This window comes from Ammospiza caudacuta, chromosome 25 (assembly GCF_027887145.1).
Source record: "Ammospiza caudacuta isolate bAmmCau1 chromosome 25, bAmmCau1.pri, whole genome shotgun sequence".
Taxonomy (NCBI): domain Eukaryota; kingdom Metazoa; phylum Chordata; class Aves; order Passeriformes; family Passerellidae; genus Ammospiza; species Ammospiza caudacuta.
Window position 1 is genome coordinate 4,652,814 of NC_080617.1, and position 26,009 is coordinate 4,678,822.

At 54.8% G+C, this 26,009-nt stretch overlaps 2 protein-coding genes across 5 annotated transcripts; both read left to right on the forward strand.

Moving 5' to 3' along the window:
• The first annotated feature begins 207 nt into the window (after nt 1-207).
• On the forward strand, nt 208-21,964 carry STK40 (serine/threonine kinase 40). Of its 3 annotated transcripts, none has more exons than XM_058819686.1 (12): nt 208-263; nt 6,129-6,241; nt 8,135-8,254; nt 9,154-9,239; nt 9,698-9,841; nt 10,906-11,133; nt 11,951-12,003; nt 14,844-14,959; nt 17,974-18,118; nt 18,792-18,911; nt 19,182-19,266; nt 19,904-21,964. In XM_058819686.1, exons 3-12 carry the CDS (start codon nt 8,143-8,145, stop codon nt 20,120-20,122), a joined length of 1,308 nt encoding a protein of 435 aa, XP_058675669.1. In that variant the 5' UTR covers nt 208-263; nt 6,129-6,241; nt 8,135-8,142; the 3' UTR covers nt 20,123-21,964. The 3 variants fall into 3 exon arrangements, with proteins under 3 accessions (XP_058675669.1, XP_058675668.1, XP_058675670.1); XM_058819685.1 differs by lacking the exon at nt 208-263 and adding an exon at nt 2,919-3,091; XM_058819687.1 differs by lacking the exon at nt 208-263 and adding an exon at nt 2,929-3,091 and having other exon boundaries at nt 6,129-6,214.
• A 730-nt stretch (nt 21,965-22,694) lies between these two features.
• EVA1B (eva-1 homolog B) lies at nt 22,695-24,546 on the forward strand. Of its 2 annotated transcripts, XM_058819819.1 has the most exons (3): nt 22,695-22,773; nt 23,925-24,041; nt 24,123-24,546. In XM_058819819.1, exons 1-3 carry the CDS (start codon nt 22,695-22,697, stop codon nt 24,539-24,541), a joined length of 615 nt encoding a protein of 204 aa, XP_058675802.1. In that variant the 3' UTR covers nt 24,542-24,546. The 2 variants fall into 2 exon arrangements, with proteins under 2 accessions (XP_058675802.1, XP_058675801.1); XM_058819818.1 differs by lacking the exon at nt 22,695-22,773 and having other exon boundaries at nt 23,002-24,041.
• Nucleotides 24,547-26,009: the final 1,463 nt, after the last annotated feature.

Consider the following 26,009-nt stretch of genomic DNA (forward strand, 5'->3'; position numbering starts at 1 on the left):
TCAGCGTTCGCTGCTTGCTTCCCTCTCCGCTGCACGCCTCAACCAATCAGAGCCCGCCGCAAAACACCGTCCGGCTCCCGGGCTCTCCTCCAATCACCGCCCGCGCTGTCGCCGTCGCCCAATCAGCGCCGCCGTTTCCCCGTTCCGGCAGCGGCCGGCAGGGGGCGGGCTGGCGGCGGGGGGCGGTGGCGGCGCGTCATTTCCGGTGCCAGGCGGCCGCCGGAGCGGAGCGAGGCCGGGCCGGGCCGGGCCCGGGGCCATGGGTGAGTGAGGGGCGGGAGAGAGCGGAGAACCGAGCCGGTGTGAGTGAGGGGCGGGAGAGAGCCGGGAACGGGGCCGGGGCTGTGGGTGAGTGAGGGGCGGGAGAGAGCGGAGAACCGAGCCGGTGTGAGTGAGGGGCGGGAGAGAGCCGGGAACGGGGCCGGGGCTGTGGGTGAGTGAGGGGCGGGAGAGAGCGGAGAACCGGGCCGGTGTGAGTGAGGGGCGGGAGAGAGCGGGGAACCGGAACCGGGCCGTGACTGAGTGAGGAGGATGAGAGAGATCGGGGGAACCGGTACCGGGGCCATGGATATGGGTGAGAGACGAGGGAGCTGGGGCTGTCGGTGAATTCGGGGAAGCGGGGACCAGGGTGAGCGTGGGGGACATGGTTCCGGACCCGTCCCCATCCCGGTCCCACCGATCGTCCGCCGGGCCGGGGGAGCCCCCAGCTGCCCTGGCCGCCCGGTTCAGCTCGGTGTGCCGGTGCTCTCCAGGCTGGGCGCTCGGTTTGAGCCCCGCAGCAGCTCGGGGGGCTGAAAGAGGCACAGCCCGTGATTGGGACTGGTTTTGCCTTCAGTCTGGGCAGGAGCGATTGAATTTAGACTTTGGGGACCTCTGTGCCCGGAGGAGCCTCGTGTGCCTCAGCAGTGAGTAGGTGAGGGTGAGTAACACCAGCAGGTGTCGGAGCAGGGACGGACCCTGCCCTGCACTCCCTGCAGCTCACCCGAGGGCCTGGGGGACCTCCCACCCCCAGAGCTGGGTGCTGTCCCTCTCTGGTCGTGGCTTTGGGAGCCCTCTGAGGGTGTGAAAGGTCTCACTGCTGGGGGGACCTCGTGGGACATCATCTCCACCCCCTGCACAAGGGGTTTGGGGTTGTGCTCCCTCCTGCCCTGGCTGTGCTGAAATGTGCTGCACCAGAGCTGGGGATTCAGTTCTTTGCTAGTTTAGAGCCTTAATGTATGGGCTTAACATCTACTAGTATGAACAGATGTGCTGGGGGTGTGGGGCTGCAATCCCATGTCCAGAGGGAGCTGGAGAAGTCGGAGCAGAGGCCATTGCCTGATGTGGTGGGGCTGAGCCACCACCCCTGTGCCGTGTGCTGTGGGACAGCTGGCTCCTCTGAGGCAGCAGGGGAGGCACCTGGCACCCAGGTGAGGTTGGACCTGGCACCCAGGTGAGGTGTGGCCCAAGGGACAGCAGAGGAGCACTCACCTGCTGGCACGGAGCCCTGGGCTGGCAGCACTCAGGATTCAGGACATATTTCCCCGTTGCTGGAGGGCTTGTGCTGCATCCATTGATTGTTTCTCTGTGCTATCCATGCTGAGGGTTTGATCCCATAATTGTGCTCCTTAAAAGCAAAGTTCAGCTGGGCTGTGACCCTCAGGATGTTTCAGAGCCTGGGACAGGCAAGGGAAGCTCACAGGCACTGAGCTGGGCTGTGATTCAGCACAGAAAGGACATGGACCTGTTGGAATGAATCCAGGGGAGGCACCAAGCTGATCAGAGGGCTGGAGCACTTCTGCTGTGAGAGAATTGGGGTTGTTCAGCTGGAGAAGAGAGCCTGCAGGGTGACATAACTGCCCCTTCCAGTGCCTGAATGGGCTACAAGAATTAGGGACAGAGACTATTCACAAGAGCCTCAAGTGACAGGACAAGGGGACATTGGTTCACACTGAGAGAGGGCAGGGTTAGATGGAATATTAGGGAAAATTTGTTCCCTCTGAGGCTGGGGAGGCCCTGGCACAGGTTACCCAGAAAAGCTGTGGCTGCCCCATCCCTGGAAATGTTCCAGGCCGAGTCGGACAGGGCTTGGAACAACCTGGGGTAGTGAAAAGTCTCTTTGCCCATGGCAGGAGGGTGGAAGGGTCTTTAAGGTCCCTCCCTACCCAAACTATTCTGTGACTATGAATAGAGAGAGCCCTGAGGATTGTGCCTGAGCTGCCCAGTGAACTTGGGGGGTGTTGCCTGTGCAGGGGCTCCAGGCAGGTGCAGTGTGTCTCCTCCCTGCCTGGGAGCTCCAGCTGGGCAGAGCAGGCTCTGTCTGGCCATTTTCTGTGTGAAACAGGCTGTTTTGGTTAATATTTTTTTTTTGCAAGTGTGCAGTTCCTGTCAGTGTGTTGTCACACTGCAAACCCCAGCAGTGTGGGCCTGGCAGTGTGTGCAGGTGACTTCAACACATTTGTCTCACCAGGTAGGGCCAGGTGAGTCACTGCTGAAAGAAACTGCAGCCACACCTCGCTGGGAAGTGTCAGCACGTGTGTGGGTCACACTCTGCACACAGAGCTCCTGTCCTGCTGCAGGGGCTTGTGGCATATTGATAGCATCAGAAGCAATCAGTGAGGAATAAAACCTTGTCATACACCCCACCCCTCGCCCCTGGTGGGGTTTGGGAGGTGAGCACAGCCTGGCTGCGGGCACAGAGCGGGTCAGGGGTTTGTGCTGGGGCAGCAGTGCAGCCTCAGGTGCTGCAGCTGCATTGCCAGCTCCTGCTGTCAGCGTGCTGGGCTGCACTGGGGGTTTTCCTGCTGGATGTGGCCTGTGCTGCAGCACGAAAGGGTTAAGCTGAGGTTGGTGTTTATGTAACCAAAGAGGGAACTCCCAGAGATGAGTCCTTGGCTATCTCATGTGTTGATGCATCAGAAGGGTTTGAAGAAAGCCTGGCTTGTTGCTTGCGCCGTAGTTACGCACTGGAGCCCTGTGCTTCAGAGTTTCCCTGGCTGCCAGGGGGGGCAGCCAGGATGGAATTTGCTTTCCCTGCTGTGTGACTTGGCCTGTGGAAGCCTTTTTTGTCCCTGAGGAGCTGGAGACTGACCACAGCTGCATGTGGGTGGAGGTAAGGTGTGCTGGGCTCCTGTGGGGACTCCCAGGTGCTGGCTGTGCCTTGTTCATGTTCCTGGGGTTCTGCTGATGCACTGGTTGGGCTGAGCAGGAGGATATCCAGTGGGGAAGCTCAGAGATGTTCCTGTCTCCCAGCTTGTCCTTGTCCCAGGATAATCCTTGGGACACAGGGGATTGTGTCACTGTCCCAGCCCCTCGTGCTGCACCAGAGCCCCAGGATTCCTCCTGCTCCTGTGGGCAGAGAAACTCTGTGCCTGGTTTTGAGCGAACTTCTCGCTGAGGGAAGAAGTTGAATGAGTCTGCTCTGGGTTCCAAGAACCCTGTGAGTCAGGGCTCTGTTTCGGGAGCAGGCTTCCCTTCCCGGAAGGGCAGCGGAACACAGGCTGCACTGACTCATCCCATGGGCTTTTTATATATACATATAAAAAAAAAAAAATATATATATATATATATTATTGCTTCTCCTGGAAAACTGTTCAACCCCCAGAGCCTTCAGTAACTACCAGTTAACATTCCTGCATAGGGAATCACCCCTGTGCTGTGCAGAGGGAGAGGAGTGGAGCCCACCCTGATGCCCCCACTCCTCCTCCCATGTGAGATGATGAGCAAGGAGCCAGGGAAGGGCTGAGGCTTCCCCTGTGCATTCCACGTTATCTTTAGGGATGAAATTGTTCCTGGCTGATGTCGGGAAGGCTGAGCTGGCTGCAGGAGGAGGGACAGACAGGATGGGCCTGGTTTGGCACTGAAGAACAAAACAAAAGTCCTGTGACTGAAACTTTGAAGGACACGGTGTCCAGAAAGTAACTTTTGCCTAAGAGTCATTTAAATATTAAAATGCACATCAGCTTAATGAAGTACATGCCACCACACATAACTCTTTCTCAATTTTCCCCTAGACCGTGCTGTGTGTAGTGTGGGAGGAAGAGGATTAAGGGGGGGGGGCAGAAATTTCACCTTTTGAGGAGAAAGAAAAGCTAAAAACCCTTGGATACCCTTGGTGGGTGACTCTCCTCTCCCTGCTCCCAGGGTGGGATGATGTCTTCTTGGTCTTCCAGGTCTCTGGATGTGCTCCTGATCTCTGAGGACCAGCTGGGACACAAGGGGTGTGTTTCTGACCAGATTTCATACACTTAATGCAACAGCCTGCTTTCCTTGGGATCTGCCCCGCAAACATTCCCTTTAATCCCCCAGCCAGTGACTCCTCCGCAGGCCTGCCCGATCCAAGCTCCGCCTGTTCTCGGGGAAGCTTTTCCAATGAGAGCCGAGCTCTGGCCCTGGGCGTGCTGATGACTCGGCTCTGAGCTGTCCTGGCCGGGTTTGCCCGGGAAGGAGTGAGGCAACCCTGGGATCGCTGCTCCTTGCAGTGACACCAACCTGCTGCTGTTCCATGTGGGAAGCTGGGCCGTGCTCCAGCTTTTTCCCGTTTCATGTTTTGTTCGTGGAGCTTTTCAGGTCATGTTGAACACAGCTTCCCATGAGCCAGGCTTAAATGTGACCTTGGATTAACCATCACTGGTAAATACTGCCCACTGTGGTGTTTGGGTGGGAAAAGGTGCAGCCTGATGCTGCTCATGTGACCTTATTTTTTAGCTTTATTTTTGCAAACATGAAGGCTGCACAGAGAGGGACAAAAAGCTGTGGAGCAGCTCTGCAGCTTCATCCCAAATGCTCCAGCTTGTGGCTTCAGGAAGGAACACTGGGCAAGAATTCTGCTGCAGTGGGTGATGGAATTTCTCCATCTGTGTGTTCCTGGAATGGTGTGAGCTCTTTGAAGGAACTTCTCAGCAGTCCTGAACTTCCAGCAGGAGCTCTTGGGCTCTGTCACCTGCTGTGGTTCCCAGCCCATCCCCTGCCTTATTCACCACAATCATCTCATCACAGCAGTGGGGTCAAGCACTTTGGGGTTCCCAGTCCTCACACAAGAAGTGTAACCCCCACTGAGCTCATGCTGTGCCCTTGGGGCAAGACAAGCCCCCCAAAAGTGCAGTGGGGGCTGCACCAGCTGCTCTGGAGCCAAGAGTGGTTCCTGTGCTGCTGAGTAATTCTGCTCATGCCCCAAAGGTGCCTTTTCCATTCCAGCTCTGAGCTGTGGCTGCTGGACTGCAGGAGCTGCTTGTTCCTCATTCTGGGATGGAAAGGGCTTTCCTCATCTCATGTTTTCCATTGTTGTTACACCAGGCACTGGGACATGCAGTAATTCAGGAATTAAACAATTCCCTTAAGCTACATAATTAAAAGGCATTACATTTAGGTCCCCAAATTAATTGATTCATAATTCCATTAAAGCCTTAGCTAGCACAATGAAAGGCTTTGAACTGGCTTCTCCAGTGAGCTCTTTGATATATCCTGTGTGTCACATCAAAATTGAGTATAAATTTCTGTGCTGGACTTGTAACTTTGTCTGTGTGAGGGACCATTTTTGTTCCAATGGCAGGACAAGGGAGGAGAGTGGTTTGATTCAGCTTGGATCTGGGGGGAAGGGATGCATCTGTCCACAAACAGGTGGGACATTCCAGTTCTTAAGACTGAACAGAAAAAATAATTTTAACATCAGCAGGATCAGTCTTGAGAGAGAGGCTCTTACATTGCTGCAAGGAACCAGGACAAACCCATGTTTGAAACACTCCATCCCAGGGACAGTGATATCAGATACTGATCTGACCTGAACTCTGTTAACTCCTAGTGTAATAGAAAGCCGCTGGTGGTGGCAGGGAGTCTCTTGGTGCTCAGTCAGGTGTGTTTGAGATGCTGTTAGCCCAGGCAGGTGCTGCATGGCAGGGGTTCAAGTGGAGCCTGTGTTTGTCCCTGCTCCAGAGGCCTGCCCTGCATCACTTTGGAGATGGGTGACATGGGAGTGTGTCCAGCAGTGCAGGGACTGAACTTCCAGAGCCTTTTATTCTCCCACCAAGAGCTTCAATCCTTTTTTCCAAGCCCAAATAAACAGCCCAAATAAAGGTTCAGTGCATCCTGTGTTACCATAACCAGAGTAATCCAAAACCACAGCATCAAGTGTATCTCATTTCACATTACAGAGTCCTCGACCTTCTGCCCATCCAGCCTTCTCCAAGGTGACAGCTCCTGCCTCCTGAGACGTTGGAAAACCTAGTTTGGAAGAAGAGTAAGGATACAGTTGATGCTGAATTACGTGAGTCCTGAGGTTGTTTTGTTACAGTAACACCATTTGCAGCAGCAAGCCAAATGGCACAATGGATTATCTCAGAGCTCCTGTGCAGGGGGTTTCTCCAGTGGAAGTGTTACTCACATTTCCAGCTGAGACAGTGATGTGCAAGGAGAGGAGGAGTTCATCAGGATGTTGGGGCAGGAATGCAGAATAAACAGAGCAAGGAGCACGTGGGGGTCAGAACTGTGTCCTGTTCAGCTCAGTGGGATGGTGACACTGCTCTGTGGAGGTGTGAAGGTGCTGGAGTCAGGGATGCAAAGTCTGCTGCAAGGCTCCTCCCTTTATCTCCTGGCTGTTGCTGGCCCTGGGCAGGTGCTGCTGGATGAGTCAGTGCAGTGAGATCAGCCTGTGTCCACAGAGAGGGTGGGACTGCCACAGGGTGAACTTCACTCACAGGGAGGTGATTTATCAATCCCTTACGTGGTGAAACACCTGGCATCTTCTAAAACAAATATGTACAGCCCAGAAAATATTTCCCCCTGCCTGTTGTAGTAACCTCTTAGGGAAAAACTCTTGGGATTGGGTTTGAGTAAGGAAATGGAGCTGTGCTTGGTTCCTCTTCTCACCTACTCCCCAAAGTACCTTTAAAAAGTGAGAGCACAGACATTGAATGTGTAAATGTTTGCAAAAGTCTTTGAAGCCATTTTCTAAAATCTGGAGATGAAGAGGAGCTGTACTGGGAGCAGAGCTTCCATTGGCTGGAGCTGATGGATGTGGAGAGCTCACACCACACCCAGCAGCTCACCTGAGAGATGCTTTTCCAGCTAAACTGAAACAAGACTTTTCTTTAGTTTTAGCCATAAGCCTTGAATTTATTTGGCCCTTTAGATCTTGGCTGTGCAAATTCTCTTTAGATTTCTGAGCAGCAGAAAATGGACGTTGGAAATCAGACTTTCTGCACTACCTGAATAAGGAGGAGGTAGTTGAGTTTTTAGTTGTTGGTGCTGAATAATGGTGATGTGTGGACCTTGAATAAATTTCCAGATGCAAACCATGAGATTCACATCTAATAAAATGGGGTTTTGCCCATAGTGGTTGTGCAGGAAAACACACATGTTGTCACCAGTGTTGCCTTCCACTGGAATGTCCATTGGAGCATTTAATAATGTGTTAGTTCTAAACACAGCATTGATTCCTGCACATGGAGGCTGAGGTGACAGGGTTTTATGTGCTGGAGTCCAAATTCCAGCTGCACTAGATGTAGGTAGATGGAGATGTAATAAGGTCAGAGTCTAATGAGGTACAGAGAGAGGGGACTTTTTTCAAGGCTAAAAATACATTTTTGAAAAAACATTGTGAGCTGAACTGAATGTCACAATAACTATTGTGCTTGTTTTCTATGCCCTTGTTGGGAAAGGTGAAAGACACTGATTTTTGTGGTCAGCTTTGTGCATTCTTGGCTGTTTGAGGAACAGACTCGAGCCTCTGAGGGACTCAGTGGGTGGCTGTGATGCCTCATGTGGATGCTCTGTGGAGAAACCCCCAAAAGGCTGCAGCAGCAGCAGACACCCATACACAGGGCTAACTTGGGCATTTTCTTTCAGAGCTTTTAGAATATGTTAATTTGCAAACTTGTTTTTGCTGTAAAACAAGCTTTAATTATCTTGACTTGTTCCCACTATGTCTCTCAAACAACTGTTGTAGGAAATGTTGCCCTGAATAACGAGGCTGATTTATGCCTTGAGAGCTGCTCTGAGCCTGCAGCCCACCCCTGGTCTGTCAGCAGGGAGCCAGGGCTGTGTGTAGACACACAAGTAGGCACAGCCACCAGTGCATCTGTAGGTGAGAGCCTTCCAGCAGAAATCAGGGATAACAAGAGAAAATAACTCAGAGATGTGATCTCGGTTGTCTCTCAAGAGCCAAGGATGAAGCGGCGAGCATCGGACAGAGGAGCTGGGGAAACATCCGCTAAGGCAAAGGCTCTGTGTGCGGGGATCTCCGGGAATAACGCCAAGAGAGCAGGTCCTTTCATCCTGGGTAAGCAGGGAGGGGCTCTGGGGGCAAAACTGAAAACAAAAGGCACTCTGGAGTGAGGGGAAGCAGGTGTGAAACTCAGTGTCTTACCTGAGAGCACAGGATGTGCAGAGCAGCGGCCTGGGAGCTCCTGCAGCTGGCCAAGCTCAGGAGATGTGGGATAGCAAGGCAGCAAGGCTTGGGAGAGAAATGGATCTTAGTTTTACCGCCTTTGGGGTTTTTATTTTTGGGTTTGTTTTCTTAAACTCTGTTCTTCAATTTCATAAAATACCTAATTCATTGGGGGGGTTTTTGATTGTGTTCGACCCTGCTGACTTGGAATGTGTTGTCACATCAGCATGGGGACAACTTAACAATTGGTACTCAAAATATGTACCAAGGCAAGGCCACTCTGCCAGCTCTGGACAGTTGCTAGAATAGTTGTTAGTTCAGAACTGTATTTATAGACTTCACAATGGAAAATCAGTTTGAGCTGACTGGTTTAAAGTGAGGAGTGGAGACTGTGTGTTTACTTGAAATCTGGGCTAATTTGGACACCCCTGAGCCATCCCTGCAGAGGTGGCAGCTGTGTTCCCAGGTGTGGCAGTAACAGTTGCCATGGGTGTTGCTGTGAATGTAAGAGCTGTGTGGTTCAGGCATGCAGAAATTAGGATTTCTGCAAACAGCTGGGCCATGTGTGGGCTTTGATAAATGTTGCTCCAGAGAACAAATGAAACACTATCCCAAAAGGTTTCAGAGTTCAAGACCTTCTTCTTTTGGCTTTAGATTTGTGAAAATGCACTCAAGCCTCCTGCAAAAAAGGGAACTTGGTGCAAGCAAACATAACTAGTGACAGCTGATGTAACCCGGGTTAGTCACTGCTGCTGGAGGGAAAACAAGTCTGTTTCTGCTTTGTGCTGTAGGTCCACGTTTAGGTAACTCCCCTGTGCCAAGTATTGTTCAGTGTTTGGCAAGAAAGGACGGGACAGATGACTTTTATCAGCTGAAGGTAAGCAAACTGCAGGCTCCCAGACCTTCAGGGCTCTCCAGCTCCTGTGCAGAAGCACTTGGGCAGTGAGTGAGGGGTGTGGCTGAAGCAGTGCAGTGGGGCATGGCTGCTGCAGCTCCCCCTTGGCAGGGCCAAATCCATGTCCAGATCAGCCCTGACATGAGGCCTCTGCTGCTCTCCCAGAGCCCTTGGATCTGTACCTGAATGGGGCAGCTCCAGAAGGGTAAAACCACCTGGGATATTTGCAAACAGCCACCTTTCCATGGTTCTACCTTTAATGAAGCTGTTGCTGTGCATTCTGCACAGATGGTGCTGAGTGCAGCCAGGCCTGTGGCAAGGACACAACCATCAGAGCACTTCCACCAGCTGTAAACACATGGGAATGCCAAAAATGAGAGAGGGCTGGGGGCATTTGTGTGCCTCTGGGAACTGTAAAGAAATTTTCCCTTTTCCTGAAGATTCTCACCTTAGAAGAAAGAGGTGATAAAGGAATAGAAACCCAGGAGGAGCGACAGGGCAAGATGCTGCTGCACACGGAGTATTCTCTTCTTTCCCTGCTCCACAACCAGGAAGGAGTGGTCCATCATCACGGGCTCTTCCAGGTACACTTGGTCACCATCCAGGCTGGGGCAGTGCCAGGGATTGCTGATGGATTGAGCTGCTTTTGTTTAATGTACAGTTCGTGCTGACCCTGCTCTTGTATTGCAGCACTCTGAGGTTAACCACCTCAGAGCTGCTTCAAACAGGAGATCTGGAGAGCACAGTAGGATTTTGGGAAATGTGAGATCATTTACAGACAGAACGACAGTTTGCCTATTTCATTGGCAAATCAATTAGCACCTTTTAGAATTAAATTTGGGGTTTTGGTCTCTGTACTGTTTATAACTTGTCAGAGGGGACAAATAACCAAGAAACTGTTTCAGCAAGTTAAACCAGTCACTGTGCTGATCAGTTTTGTGTGAGTGGATTGTGTTGGTGCCTTTAGGGCTGTTCACTGATGTGAGGGGCTGATAGCAATTACTGCTTTGGGTGTTGGTATTGCCTGACTTGCTGGTTACATTTTGCCAACACACTTTTCACTTGAGACCATCTGTACTAAATCTTAAATAAGCCAAATGTCCAGCTCAGCTGTGTCTTGTTTATTGTCATGGAAGAAATGCTAATTGTGCCTTGAGATTTCTGTTCTTATGAAAGGTGTGTTGGATCCCTCTGTTCCACTGCAGAGGTGTCCTGGGTTCAGCTCAAGGTGTCTGTGTGCATAAAGAGCATGATGTGCACACAGAGCACACTGCCTTCTGCACTCCTCCTCCTAGGGAAAGTTCTTCCCAGGGAGAGTGGGGAGGCCCTGGCTGTGGATTCCCCATCCCTGGAAGTGTTGGACAGAGCTTGGAGCAGTCTGGAATAGTGGAAGGTGTCCCTGGGCATGGGCATGGAATGAGATGAAACTTCAGGTTCCCTCCAACCCAAACCAGCCTGAGATTCTGTGATTCATTAAGTAGAGCTCCTGTATCTTTTTAAAATCCTGCTTCAGGACAAAGACCAAGCACTATGATTGCATTTGCTCATTTTGAGATCACCCCCAGTTATTGAGTTATTTACTCTGCCAGGCTCTGTGCATGTGCCCTGGAGCTGCCCTGAGGGGTTGCTGCTGTGTTTGCCTCCCCAGGACCGAGCTTGTGAAATCATAGAAGATCTGGAAGCCAACAGGATGGTGAGGAAGATGAAGAAGCGCATTTGCCTGGTGTTGGACTGTCTCTGTGCTCATGATTTCAGTGACAAAACAGCAGATCTGATCAATCTGCAGCATTATGTCATTAAAGAGAAGAGACTCAGCGAGCGGGAGACCGTGGTGATATTTTATGACGTGGTACGAGTGGTAGAAGCATTACACAAGGTGAGGGCTTGGAAAGAGAGCTCCTTTCCAGTGCTGGGAGGCAAAATTTTCCATGTTAGAACAGCAAATGCTTCAAAACTTCCTGGGGCAGGCAGTGGCCAGGTTACAAGGCAGGGATGGTAGCAGTGTTCTGCATAAGACCTCATGCCCCAAGCCATAAAGTACATTCCCTTCTAACCCTGCTCTTCATGTTTGCATTCCCTTCCCTCCCTGCTCCTCACGTTTCTGGATGATAATGTGGTGTTTGTGGGCTGTGGAGAGGGACCAGCTGGGCTGAGGGCAGCTCAGGTGAGCCACAGTGTGGTAAGCTCAAAGAGGAGAGCAGAGCCTGATCAAACACAGGAAACAGAAACTGTCTCCTTGCAAAGCAAAATAAATCACAGTGTAAGAATTGATTTGAGATCAGAACCTCAAGCTGCAAGTTTTGAGATCAATGAACTAGAAACTATTGTAATAAAAATGGATTCTGCTGATGTTTGACTCGTTCCCCTGTGGCACAGGGCAGTGCAGCATGGGTCTGTAAAGAAATGCTCCTCACATTGCTCTAACCAAGCCTGGACACTTCAGTTCCAGGTCTCTTGGATACACCCAGTCTGTCTGTGTTCAGAGTAGCAAATTTGCTTGTTCTGTCCTGATCACAATCAAAAGTGAAGGGCACAAAGTACTCAGGGTGAAACCTGACCTGAAACCTTGACCTGGGTTATTTCAGAGTGTGCAGATGCCATGATTTCTTTTTAGTGCTCTTGTGCAAGTATGACATTTATACTGCTACAACAAATAGGCTTTTGCTCATGTAACACTCCTGTATTTTTTACAGAAAAATATTGTGCACAGAGACTTGAAACTAGGAAACATGGTGCTAAACAAAAGGTAAGTGTGCTGGAGAGCTGCTGGCCTGGCAGTAGTCTTGTTTCTTCCTTGAAGCAGATTTCTAATGCAAACACTGCCAAAGGCAGCACTTGTTGAGTGCTCTGGTGCAGGAGGGTGAGGAAAAGGGAAGCAGGGTGTGCAAAACCACAAATCCAGCTCAAAGTTATATAAATTAGTCTCCAAAACTGAATTTAGCCCCACCTAGGTATTTCACTTTTCCCACCCAGCTTAGTGGCCCCTTGTCAGGACTTCTTTTTGGATTCTAACTACTGAAAACTCAATTTTATAGTAATTTAGTAACCTGCAAGAGAAGTATTGATTTTATATATATTAAAAACAACAAAAAAACATGGTGGTTGGTTCTGTTCCCATCATTCACCCTCCATCATGCTAAAGGCATTCCCAGCCCTGCTGGCTGTTCTACAATCACAGCAGTGTTAGATCTGACTGCTGCCCTGCTGTGTTTTTGCTAGCAGTGAAATATTGACTTATCTAAACAAAAGCACTTCTGTCCAGTGTGGATTTGTGTATGAAATGGCTCCCTTGTTCTCTTGCTGGTTTGACAGGAGCCTCTGGAGCCTGGCAGGTGCTGCATGCTGGTGCAGACCCAGAGGGAGCAGCCCAGAGAGGGGCAGGAGCTCAGCAGGACCTCAGGGCAGGAGGGGGTGGCCTGGCCCTGCTTGGGGGCTCTGGGGAGCTGCTCAGTGCCTTGGGCTCTGTGTTCTTTACTGGCAGCCTAGTTCAGCCCAGATCCTCTGCTCTCTCCTCCAGGATTACATTACTGACTAAATATTTTGCACTTACTTGAAGAATGAGTGGAATTCATCCTTTTTACACTGTCTGGGTTTCTGTGGAGTGAATAAAAAGCAGGAAGGCTGGAGTTCTGCAGGCTTTGAGTCCACAAAGCTTGCAGGTTTGCTGGGCTCACAGCTTGCTGCTTTCTCCTCCCTAACACTGGGAGGAAACAGGTTTTATCTACAGAACTTGAACTTCTTGGTTCCCCACACACACACACAGAGCTGCTGCTGCTTCTCAGGGCCACCTCTAAGTTGTTTCAAGTTGTTTCTGTAGAGCTGCTTTAAGATAAATCTCTTGTGCTTGCTGCTTTGATTCTCCTCCTTGCTGGAAGAGGCACACAAAGGTTGGTGCTTTAAAGGATCCATGCAGAACTTCCCTTCTTTTCTGGGCACTGAGTGCAGGGGAGCACCCCACCAGTGGAGCTACACCCAGGGCCCCACTAGCAGGGGGAGGTGTTTGAAGCTTTGAACACACTTGCCAGATTCCCTCTTTGTGTTACATCTCTGCTTTTGCTTTTTTCTCAGCTTTGGTGAGGGAGAGCTGCAGCCTGTGCAGCAGTGAGTCACAGGGAAGGGTGGGAGAGGCGTCAGAGCCATCTCCATGGAGAGGAGCAGCCCGTGGGGCTGAGCTGAACCCTTTGTTCTGCTCCAGCCCTGCTCACAAAGAGCCAGGGCCCTTCTCAGGGCAGGCAGGGAAGGTAACAACGTGGCACTGCAAGGTCCTGCAGGCAGTCCCACCTGGGGGACTTCCCTCAGATTTCCTTCCCCACAGACATTAAAGCCTCTCAGGTTTCCTCATAAGCCAGTGCAGGAGGAGTTGAGTGATTACAGATTAGATCAAATTTCAGGCACTAAATAGAATCAAGCGACCCTGAACATTTTAGTGTCCTACAGAACACTTAGTCTTTTAAATCCTTAACAAATCCTGCAGCTTGTTATTCAGCCAGGGAAGTCTCCTGACAGTTGAAGCTAACACTTCTTAAACACAAGTCTGTCTGTTTTAATAACCAGCTCTCCATGGCCAACCCACACTTGGTTCTACTTCATTTGTCTGTGAGACTGGCTGGAAATGTTTCTTTGTTATTGTGACTGACTTAATCCGTTCTCTCAGGTTCTAGTTGTGAAATACTTTTCAAGAAATCTTCCAGACAGTGTTTTTGTATTCACACCTTTACATTGTAAGCTAAAATCCAAATTACCTGAATGACAGGGAAGATTAATGGAACAATTGTTTTGTAATTAGCTCACTTGCACTGGAAAAAATTGTTAATGGGAGCTGGCAGTACCATAGAGAAGTAGGGGTGAACCAATAAAGAAATTCTGTGTACCTGCAGCTCTCCCTTTTCTGTGTGAGGTTTTTGGGTGTTGCTCAGGCTTTGTGTGGTGCACACCTGTGTGTGGAGAGCAGTGCTGTGGATCAGATGGAGCTGCCACCAGGCTCCTGTGTGGGACTCTGGAGTGACACAGGTGTGGTTGTGCTGAGGCTGATCACAACTTCTGCAGCTCCTCTGGTGACTGTGAACACCCAGTGCTCAGGGGCCAGCACGGGGCAGCTCCCACAGGGTGTTTTCCCTTAGCTCCCAGAAGATGCAGTGTGGAGAAGATGGCAGCTGGGAAGTGCAGGGCACAATCAGCAGCTGAAATAAACCTCAGCTTTGTTCACACTCGCACCCTCCAGTGCTCAGGCAGCACCTGGGGCAGATCCTGCAGCTCTGGTGCTGCAGGCTGGGATGTTCCTAGGAGATCAGCCAAGGCTGCAAGATGAGCCAGGTACAGCCTGTGCTTACAGCCACGCTGACACAGGCCACCCAGACATTGTCACAGAGCCTTGCACTGCCCCTGTGGGTGCCTTGCTGGCAGGCATGGAATCCCTGGAATCCCTCCCCTTTGGGACAGAGTTCATTTCACACCTCTGTGTGTCTTCTGCCAGCACTTCAAGCCCCCTAGAAAGCCCCACAGACACAATCCCTGTTCTGGAGTCAGCTTGCTGTCTGTGCTGCATGTCCTGTGTTCCCTGACCCCCTTCCCTGTGCTTCTCCCCAGGACTCACCGGATCACCATCACCAACTTCTGCCTGGGGAAGCACCTGGTGAGCGAGGATGACCTGCTGAAGGACCAGCGTGGCAGCCCTGCCTACATCAGCCCAGATGTGCTCAGTGGTAGGAATTCCCTTCAATGCTCATTTCACTCATTTGTGACTCCTGACAATAAATAAACCCACCTGTTTTGTTCCCATATGCACCTTCATGAGAGCCTCTTAATTAAGGTCCAGTTAGGAGACTTGGTCTGGTTTTCCAGCTGGGAAAGTTGGAGGGGAGGATTGAGCCTGACTTTTTTCTTAAGGCTTGTCTGAACTTCAAAGCTGCTTCAAATCTGGCTGTTCCCAAATGAGTCTGACTGCAGACAACGTGTTCTATTTCCAGAGTCAGAATTCAGTTCCTGAGGCTTTCCTTAAGCTGCAGGTAAAACCCTGGGCCCAAGGAGCAGCCAGTGCAGATCCCACCAGGATGTCAGTGCATTCCAGCTGTGCACTAAGAGCACCAGTTCCTCCAGCTGCTGCTCACTTCCAGTGACCCTCTGGGCAGCTTCTGGACCAACTGAGAGGAGTTACTTAAAATTAAAGGAATGATGACAGCAGGCCAAAGCAGTCTGGGCTGGATCCCCCCCTCCAGCAGCCTGGCCTGTGCCTTGTCTCCAGCAGAGGCTCTGAGCAGAGTCTGGCTCCAGCACAGAGCAGCTTTCCCTGGTGTCCTCCTGTCTTTAACTGTTCCCAGTGCATGGGACCATCAGGAACAGCTATGCTTTCTGTCCAGTTTCTCTCCATGAGCTCTCTGCTCTGCTCTGTTCATAAATCTTTGGGACCAGATGGGATCCACCCCAGGGTGATGAAGGAGCTGGCAAATGAGCTTGCAAAGCCTCTCTCCATCATTTACCAGCAGTCCTGGCTCACTGGGGGAGTTCCAGATGACTGGAAGCAAGCCAGTGTGACACCCATTCACAGAAAGGGTGGGAAGGAGCATCCTGGTAACTATATCAGTACCTGATAAGATAGTGGAACAGTTTGTATTGATTTCATCACACAGCACTTACAGGATGGCCAGGGTGTCAGCCCCAGCCAGCAGGGGTTTAGGTTGTGTTTGAACAACCTGGTCTCCTTTTATGACCAGTTTGGATATTAGGAAAAAGTTTTTACAGAAAGGTGATAAAGTTCTGGAATGTTCTGCCCAGGGAGGTGGTGGAGTCTCCATCCCTGGGTGTGTTTAACAAAGTCTGGATGTGGCACTCAGTGCCATGGTCTAGTTGAGGTGTTGGCTGGGTTCGAAGGTCTCTTCCAACCTGATGATTCTGTGCTCCTGTACCAGCCTTTGAGCAGGCAGGAGTGGTCCTGATTGTCAGTGTAGTGACCCAGGCATCATTTTGGGGTTTTTTCCTCTCATGCAGGTGAGGCAGATCAGTGTTGAAGGCTGCATGTACGGGTGGGACTGTGCACACAAAGCCTCTTCCTCTTGTAGATCCAGACAGAGGCATTAACACATGAGTTACTTTTTCCTGGTATCCCAAGCAACTGTATTGCAGAAATGCCCTCAGAGGGAGCCAGTCCTGGAGGATCCAGCCCCAGTGGACTCCCCTCAGGAGGTTTTTTGTCAGGTTTGCAGGCAGCAGCAGTAAATGCAGCCGAGCTCCTCCATCCTGATCTGCCAGGCAGGTTTGAGGCCCTTCCCTCCCAGCAAGGAAGGGAGCAAAGGCAGGCAAGGAGGTGGATCCTGGGACTTTTGCAAGCCTTTCCTGTTCTGCAGGATATCCTGAGGCCCTTGTGACCAGATGGATGATAGAAGCCAACTGCTGTGCAGGAGCTTGGAGCAGTTGTGGCTCAAGTGGCTGAAGGAGGCTATGAGGAGCTGCTCCTTCTGCTCCAGGGTGCTGATCTAGTGAGGCCTCCAGCTACCTTCTCACGTTTCTTCTCAGGGCACTCTTGTGGTGTAACTGGCCACAGGGCACTGAACAGGCTGTCTTGGCTGATCTCTGACAGCTGAGGCTGCTTGAGACCCTTCAAGGCTCAGCCTTAGCTCAGGACTCACCTGCTCTGCCCAGCCTGGCTCTCACTGCCATTGTGCTGCACCCCAGCTCTGGTGTGTGCCAACAGCCCTTCCCATGGGGCCCTTCCTGTGCTCTCCAAAACTCTCCCAAAGCTGCTCAGTCTGCAGCTCCCCTCCAAGTATCAAGGGGGAAGTTACTTGAGGACATTCCACCTTCAGGCTTGGCACATCCCTCCCTCTGTATTGCTCCTGGGCAGGGGGAAGCTGGAGCGCCTGAGGGATTAATCATTGTTGTGGGTCTCCAGAAGAAGCTGTCTCTGCTGAGGGATGGCTGCTGAAATGTCACAGCAGGAAAAGTTGGAGGAAGAGGGAGAGGTGCCTTTTTCTGAGCTTATAAAGCAAAGAATAATTAGTACAAATACCAAATGCTGCAGCAGTGACTCACTGTGTGAGTCAGAGGAAGTCTCTCCCTGAGTCCTGTGCTCTGCTGTAGCACTGGGGTTTGATTTTGTGACCCTGTCCATGCTGCTGTGTGCTGGTTATTGTGACCAAAGGGATTTAGAAGCAGCATTTCCATCGGGTGAATCCTGGGGCTGCAGCAGCCTTGGGTTAGGGTTTGTCTAAATGTCTTTGTGCAGGAAAGCACCTTCCTGCACACTCTGTGCCTTTACATCTGGCTTCAGTGGCTGTTGCTGGATTCATCCCACAGTCAGAGTCCCTTCTCCATGAGCTCAGCTTTATCCTTCTTGGTCTTCTTTCCTGCGTTCTCCTTCCCTGTGCTCCCTGGTCCTTGAATTCCCTCCACCTTGCAAGCTGGGTGGTTCTGTGTGAGGGACACTGACCTGGGAACTCCAACACAGCAGTGCTGCCTTCGGTTCCCAGCAGGGATATTCCTGCTCCGTGGGGAACAGGAGGACACTTGTGTGGAGATGGACACAAGTGTGTTGTTCATTTGCAGAGGATGTGCCTTAGAAAGAGTTTTGGTGTCATGTTATGGGAAGCTTTAAGTGTTTTGGTTAATTCTTAGAAAAAGGGTCCCATGTGAGGGTTACTCAGCACCTGTGCAGTGGGAGGTGAGGGGGTTGCCAAGGCTGTGCTTCCCAGGATTCTCAGGCTGTGTGTGCCTCTCCCTGCAGGCCGGCCGTACCGTGGGAAGCCCAGTGACATGTGGGCGCTGGGGGTGGTGCTGTTCACCATGCTCTACGGCCAGTTCCCCTTCTACGACAGCATACCTCAGGAGCTCTTCCGCAAAATCAAGGCTGCCGAGTACACCATCCCCGAGTGAGTACAGCCCGCCCTTCCTGCCTGCCCACGGGGGGCTGGCTGGGCTTTACGGGGCCAGCTGCAGCTGCAGGGGCTCCCCTCAGCACCCCAAGGGTCCCAGCAGTACTGACAACAGGCAGTGTGCAGGAAACAGGAGCAGGGATGGGACAGCTTGTGGGAAGGAGCAGAGCAGTGGTTGCTCCTGTAGCTCCTGGCTCCTGTCACTCCTGGCCTGTGACAGTGTTCACAGGGGTTCTTGGATGAGGAAAGCGACAAAGGATCAGACTCCATGTTTCAGAAGGCTTGATTTATTATTTTATGATATATATTACATTAAAACTATACTAAAAGAATAGAAGAAAAGGTTTCAACAGAAGGCTGGCTAAGAATAGAATAGAAAGGAATCATAACAAAGGTTTGTGGCTTGGGCTCTGTGTCCAAGCCAGCTGGGCTGTGATGGCCATTCATTACAAACATCCAACATGGGCCATTCAAAGATCTACCTGTTGCATTCCACAGCAGCAGATAATCATTGTTTACATTTTGTTCCTGAGGCCTCCCAGCTTCTCAGAAGGAAAAATCCTAAGGAAAAGATTGTCCATAAAAGTCTGCAACACTGGTCTGTGTCCCCAGCCTGTCCATGCTGCCACACTGTGCCCAGGCCAGGCTCACCCCATGTTGTCTGTCCCAGGGATGGCCGGGTCTCAGAGAACACTGTGTGCTTGATCCGGAAACTGCTGGTCCTGGACCCGCAGCAGCGGCTGACGGCTTCTGAAGTGCTGGATTCCCTCAGCTCCATCATAGCGTCCTGGTATGTGCAAGGGGAGTCAGGACACGCTGTCTCTGGCCACAGGCTGTGTTGTTCCAGCTGTGGCTGGCTCACCTCACCACAGGAGAGTCTGGGAACTGCAGTAAGCCTTTAAATCCCACGTGTCCACCACAGTGTGCTGATGGATACAGCTGGGGAGGCTGTGCAAATGCTTATGGCAGCCATGGCCTTCCCAGTGAGATCACCCTGGGGTGGGTGAGGGTGGCTGAGCCAGTGCCATGCTCTGGATCCCAATGCTGTGCTCTCCTCCAGGCAGTCCATGTCCTCGCTGAGTGGCCCTTTGCAAGTGGTGCCGGACATAGATGACCAAGTGGCAAATCCTGAAAACCCCCAGGAGGTAGGTTTCCATGCTTCCCACAGAACTGCTTTTCTGTGCTGTCTGTGATGGCACCCATTGTGTCCCCAGCTGGGAAGGGGAGGGTGGGGAGGACACAGCCGAGTCCCTCACGTTGTGCAGCGGAAGGAAAGGCTGATGCTGCTGGGAGCAGGAGGCACATCCAGCTGGCTGAGCTGCCAGGAAGTGAGCTCGGCCCCGGAGCTGATTGAGAGCAGCTCACCCCGCTGCCAGCAGCGCTCACTCCCTCTCCCACAGCTGAGAATGCTGGGAGGAGGCAGCAGTGTTGGCTCTGGCTCCCAGTGAGCTCTGCCATGGGAGCAAACATCCTGTTTTCCTGCGGTTTGTTTCATGCTCAAAGTGTTGGCCACAGCCTGGCTGCCCAGGGACAGCCATGCAGGGTCTGTGACAGTGCTACAGGGACAGGGGTCAGGCAGCTGCAGCCTCAGTGCTGCCAGGGCTGGGATGAGCCATGTAAGGACAGAGCTGCTGTGTCCTGGTGGCACTGCTAGCTCACAAGGAGTCCTGCCTGCGTCCCCAGCAGCAGGTCCCTTTTCTGTGTTAGCTGCCACGGTAGCTCAGGCCCATCAGAGGAGCCGTGGGGCTGCCAGGTGTGGCTCTGACAGATCGCTCTCTGCAGGTGAAGGTGACGGAGGAGTGCTCCCAGTACGAGTTCGAGAACTACATGAGGCAGCAGCTGCTCTTGGCTGAGGAGAAGAACACCTTGCATGAGGCCAAGAGCTTCCTGCAGAAGCGGCAGTTCGGGAACATCCCGCCCGTGCGGCGCCTGGGCCACGACGCGCAGCCCATGAACCCTTTGGACGCGGCCATCCTGGCCCAGAGGTACCTCCGGAAGTAGCTTCCCATGCCCCAAGAGCACGAGCACCACCCTGCAGTCTGCCCTCACCTCGCCCGCTCCAGCCTACAGCAATACCGGTGTCCCACAACGGGGAATAATGTAGCAATCCCAAGCTCTGTCCAGGGACACGCACCCACCCCCGCCCCGGACGGAGGAGACTTTTGGAAAAGCTAGTTTTGGAAGCAGCAACCTCTTGGCATCTTCTGGAATCTGTTTTTTTAAAATCGAAGCCTAGATGACTAATCTGCTTTTGATCATGACTGTAATCTACCTCTCTTGTCTTTTTAACCATGCTGTTCTCTGGATCAAGCAAAGCCCGTGGGAAAGGAGGAGGAGACTTCCAAGGGTGAAGCTGCTGGCACAGAGCCGTGGCCGGCCCGTGGCGCCCGCTCCGTGTGGTTTGAATAAGCTTGGATTTGGATTTATCAGGGTTTCTCGAAAGGCAGAATTTCTTGAAACCTCCCACTTCCCTTCATCTGCATCAAATCTGTTTTTTGTCCTTATTTCCCACCTGGTCTGGCCATGCTGGCCAGTCCTGTGTGGCCACTGCTGTGACCGGAGAGCCCGGCCACACCTCAGGCAGGAGTTGAGGAGTCAGGGGCAGGGATCAGATCCTGTCCCCAGTTCAAGGGTTTTGCAGGACTTGGCCTGCCAGGGCCCCTGCCCCGTCTCCCACCTCTCACTGATTCCTTTAGTTTCTAAGGATCTATGATTTAATCTTATTTTTCAGTAGCATATCCCAGGTGCAGTTACAGTTGCATTAATTCTGATTTAGCATTTCCCCCCTCAGTTGTGGTACAGATGTAATATATGAGTTATAATGTGAAAAGCTTCCCAGAATAATTCGCCTAGAGATAGGAGGGGCTGGCTGAAGTCTCTACTGTATTTGTTCCCAGCTTTTCTTGCCATCCCAGCCCAAACCTGGGGCTGCCTCTACCCTCATGCCAAGGCAGGGGAAGGACATCCTGGTTTGTCACCTGGTGCCACTGGAAGAGCTTTGGCCTGTGCTGAGAGCAGGAACGATTGTTTCTGAGCCTCATTTATGAACTGGATGCCTGTCTTGCCAGATGAACTGTTCTCACACAGAGCTCCCAGGGCTCCCAGTGCCCTGCCCAGGGCTCCTGCTCAAGGCAGCACCTTCTTCAGCTGCCTCCTTCCCTGCTCCTGGCTGCTCCCAGCCCTGGCATCACCCTTGGCCAGCCCTGTGAGCAGGGAGGTTGGAGCTGGGGGGCTGCCCTGCAGTTTGGGGCTGCGCTGCTCTCTGGGCGTGGGCAGGGAGCGAGTTGCAGATGTTTGTAGCGTGTTGTTGCCTTTTCTTGCCCCGGGCTGGGGAAGGGGACGGGGTCCAAGCTGGGCCACCCCAGCAGTGGCTTTGTGGGGACAGGGGGCTGGACCTGAACCTCCCTGGCCGTGTTGGGCATTACGTTCTGCCTGCGCCTCGCCAGGGCCCTGTGGCCAGGCAGGGCCTCGTGAACACTAACACAGACCAGCTCCCTGCACCGCCCCAGCTGAGCCAGTAGCCCCAACTCTTTCGCCTTATTTATTTTATTTTGAAGATGGTGTGGGTCTGTCCCGTGGGCCCATCACCCCCTGTGCCACCAGCAGCAGGGCAGGGATCCCTGAGCACCCCAGCAGGGCCCTGCTCTCTCCTTCTGGTTCACTCCTGCCTCATTCCCTGTTTATTTTTACTGTTTTTCCCCAATGTTAAAGCAAAAAGCAATATTCTGGGACTCCCTGAGGCTGTATCACACCAGGATCCTGCAGTGGCAGCACCGGTCAATTCACTTGTGCTAAAGCAAACTGGAAGGGGTGGTGCAGGGGGCATGGGGGCCACAGGGCCACGGCGGGACAGAGCCTGTTGTAAGGAGAAAAAAAAAAGAAAAAGAAAAAAAAAAAAAGGAAAAAAATTTGTATAAAGACGTTATTTTTGTACTACATCGGAACTACTCCTGCATGTCGGCAATAAAACTTCATTCGACAGCCCGGTGCCCCCACAGGGAAGGGTGGGAGGGATGGGTGGGATGGGATGGGGGATTTTGGGGTACTGATGAGCTCTGGGAGGGGGGCAGGCTCACGGATCAGCGGCCCTGAGTGTCCCATGGGACCTGCAGCCCTGTCCTGCCCCAAGGCCCGGTGCCCTGAGCCCCGCTGGGCCTGTCCCGGCCAGCCTGAGGACAGCGCTGGCATGCGGAGCCTCGTGTCCCCGAGGTGTGCCGTGTCCCACACTCGGCCGGTGGGGCTGAGGGGACCACCCTGCGTGGCCGCCACCTCCATAGGGGTGGCACCGGCCCCGGCAGCTCCCTCAAACCCACTCTGGGGCTGAGCCCCCCAGGCCGGAGCGTTCGCCCTCGCTCCGGCACGGCCAAGCCCGGATGGGCGCTGGACAAGGCCGGGACGGGCCCTGGAGCCGCCCGTGGCCCCGTTCCAGCGCGGGGCCGAGCGTGGCGTCCCGGGGGAGCGGGACGAGCCCCGGCCCCGCGCCCCGCTCAGCGCCGGCCGGGGCTGCCATTGGCTCCGGCGGGAGCGCTGACCGCCAGCCGCCTCCGAACTATTTCCTGTTGCTGCAGCGTTAATGCTAAACAGACCTTGCTCTCTCTTCCCTCGCTCCAGCCAAAGTGCAGCGGCTCCGCCGCCGCCGCCTTCCCGCCCCGGTGAGTACCAGCCCCGGGCACCGCGTGGGGCTCGCACCGGGCACCCGGGGCACCTCAGCACGGCCCGGCGGGTTCCAGGCTCGGTGCCGGCCCCGCTCAGGTGCTCTGGCTTTGGGGAACGCGGGGCTGAGGGCACAGGGCTCGGTGACACAGCGGAAGATGCGGAGCGGGCGGCTTGGGGACACGGTGTAATGCTCGGGGACGCAGCACTGAGCAGCTCGGGGCTCGGATCTTGGGGACTCAGAGGCCCTACAGCCAGCCCGGCCCCCATCAATGCCCCACCACCGGCAGGGGTTCCATGGGGGGGCTGTGCCCCTCCAGCCCCACCGCAGCCCCTTGCCGAGCAGGGCTGCCCGTGCAGCTGCTCCACGGGAAGGGAACCCTTCCCTCCTAGGGACCCTGCTGGCCTTGTTTTGGGGTGTCCCACTAGAGGGGCTGCCCAGCCCCAGAATGTGCCGCGGCCCCTCAGCTCTGGACCGTCCGGGATGGTTTTGCTGATGTGTCACATTTTCTGCATTTCTTTCCTCATTCCTCTCTCTCTGGAGCCGTTTCTGGGAATCAGCTCGTCCCCTGCCAGGGCCAAATTTTCTCCCGCCCTGCCCTTCTCTGCCCTGCCCGCTGTCCTGCCCCTTATCCTTCCCACTGCCCTGCTGCCCATCCTTCCTGCTGTCCTGTCCTGGTGGCCTTTGCACTGTGCCTGGCCTTGTCCCTGCCCTGCAGGGTCCCACGGCAAAGGGCCAAGGCTGGAGCTGGGCCGGAGCAGCGTGGGGGACAGGGACAGGGACACGGCCCAGGAGTGTGTGGAGCACACGTGTGTGCCCGTGAGCACCACCAGCCACTGGTGCTGGGGCCCTGCTGTGCCCCGTGACCCATCCCATGGCCGGGCATGGGACACAGCCCTGGCCCGGTGCCACAGACCCGCCTGATGCCGTGGCCAGGAGGAGCCGCATCCGTCCCGCTCCCTCAGGAAGGACGGAGGGCGGCGGGAGCGGGACGGCTCCGGCTCGGCATCCCGGGGGTTCCAGCCCAGGCACGAAGCCCTGCTCAGCTGGAGCTCATCAAGGGCACACCCAGGCACGGCCTTGGAAGGGACGGGGCACTAAGGGGGAGATCCCAGCCCTGCAGAGCGGTGCTCAGCCCGTGTCCCGCAGATGCCCAGCATGTGCCGCCCCTGGAGCCGCTGAGAACGGCCGGGCCCAGGATGGAGAGCCGCCGGAGGGACATGGAGCTGCTCAGCAACAGCATGGCCGCGTACGCGCACATCCGAGGTGAGGCGGGACGGGGCTGGGCGGCACCGCGGGCCCCGGAGGGTTCGGGCAGGTCCCTGACCCGCTCCGTTCCCCCCGCAGCCAACCCCGAGAGCTTCGGGCTCTACTTCGTGCTGGGCGTGTGCTTCGGGCTGGTGCTCACGCTGTGCCTGCTGGTGCTGCGCTTGTCCTGCCGGCCCTCCCCGCGGCCCCCGGCGCGCCCCGGCGACATCAGCGAGGACGACGACGACGACGAGGACGAGGACGAAGAGGACACCGTCGACCGCGCGGCGTCTGAGTCGCTGCTGCCGGTGACCGAGATCCCGCTGGAGAGCCACGGGCCCGGGGACGGGACGCTGGCCGTGAACGTGTTCGCGTCGGCCGAGGAGCTGGAGCGGGCGCAGCGGCTGGAGGAGCGGGAGCGCATCATCCGCGAGATCTGGCGCAACGGGCAGCCCGACATCCTGGGCTCCGGCACCATCGGCACCATCGGCACCCTGGGCCGCGTCCACTACTACTGAGCCCGGCAGCTGCCCCGGCACGGTGTGTGCACCCCACGGCTCATCCCGCACCGAGCCAGGAGGGACCAGGCGGACAGGGGAGCTGCTCGCTGCCCCAGAGCTGACGGAGCCGCCTTGGACTGACCCTGCAGCACCGAGAGCCATCCCCGGTGTCACGGGCACCCTCGGGGCTGGACTCGCCCCGCCACTGCGGGACACGATGCACTTTGAGCCATTGGTACGACGGCTGGCAACAGCCGAACAGCCCCGGACACGCGGGGATGGGGACAAGGACAAGGACAGGGCAGCCCTGGCTGGATCTGGCGGGGGTTTCACCCGTGCGAGCCGTGGGCTCCTGCCCCACAAACATGGTGCTGTTGTACACGAACTAGAGCCCGGCGTGGCGGGTCTGGCCGGGTTCTGGGGGCCCTGGACCCCTCCCCGAGCCAATTCCCTTCCCGGCCCCACTAAAATTAGCCGGGTCCTTTCCGGCGCCGCCCGCCGTGACCCCGCGGCCGGAGCGAGGCGGATGCTCCCGCTGGGCTCCGGGCCGGCCGCCGCTCCCCGGGGATGCCGCAGCTCGGCCGCATCCTGCCCCATCCCAGCCCGGCCCCGCGGGGCGCCGGGCCCCGCTGCCCCCTCCCCGAAGGATTTACAAAAATAGCTCCTTCCCAGGCTGGCTCCCCCCCGCCGCCAGCGCCAGCGGGACCCAGATGTTTTCCAGATGTTCTCCAGTGGCTGGAGGCCAGGATGGGCCGGGGCTGGGACTGGAGCTGGCCTGGGAAACTGTGCGGGGGTGGAGGAGGAGGAGGAGGGGGGGAGGCGGAAGGGGAGGGGGAGGAGGCCCTGCCCCAGCCCTGCTACGGGCCATGGTGGGACCCCTTGGGCCATGGTGGGACCCCTTGTGCCTGGCCGGACCAGCCCAACCCTTCAAGGGCATGGCAGCCCTGAGCAACCCCCACACAGCACTTTGTACCCAAAATAGTTTATTTTAAACGAAATCTGTAGTTCATGGGGCTGTTATGTTTCAGGGAGCAGTGCCTGGGTCTGGGGTGGGCTTTGGTGTCCGATGGGTGCAGAACCAGGCTGGGGGGCACAGGAACCATGTGCCACCCACCTGCTCCTCCATGCTAACAGGGCAGCCCCTTCTTCACCCGCTCGATCTCTGCCTGTGGGATGAGGCTGTGATTGTTGGGGGGCACAGGGGACCCCAGGACAAAGCCAGCCCTGGCAGGGACTCACCTGCAGCGCCTGGCGCTGAGCCCGCTCCTGGCACAGCTCCTGCCGCAGCTCCTGCAGGTCCCGCCTGCAACACGCCCGGGGGGCTCAGCTGGGGCCAGCACAGGCAGCCAGGAGCCACTGGGGACCCCCCGGCACCCCCATCCCCACTCACAGGTGCTGGACTCGCATCAGGTCCACGAGGATGTGCAGGGTCCGGACCTCAGCCTTCAGATCCTCCAGGGCCAGTGACCTCCCCTCCAGCCCCTCC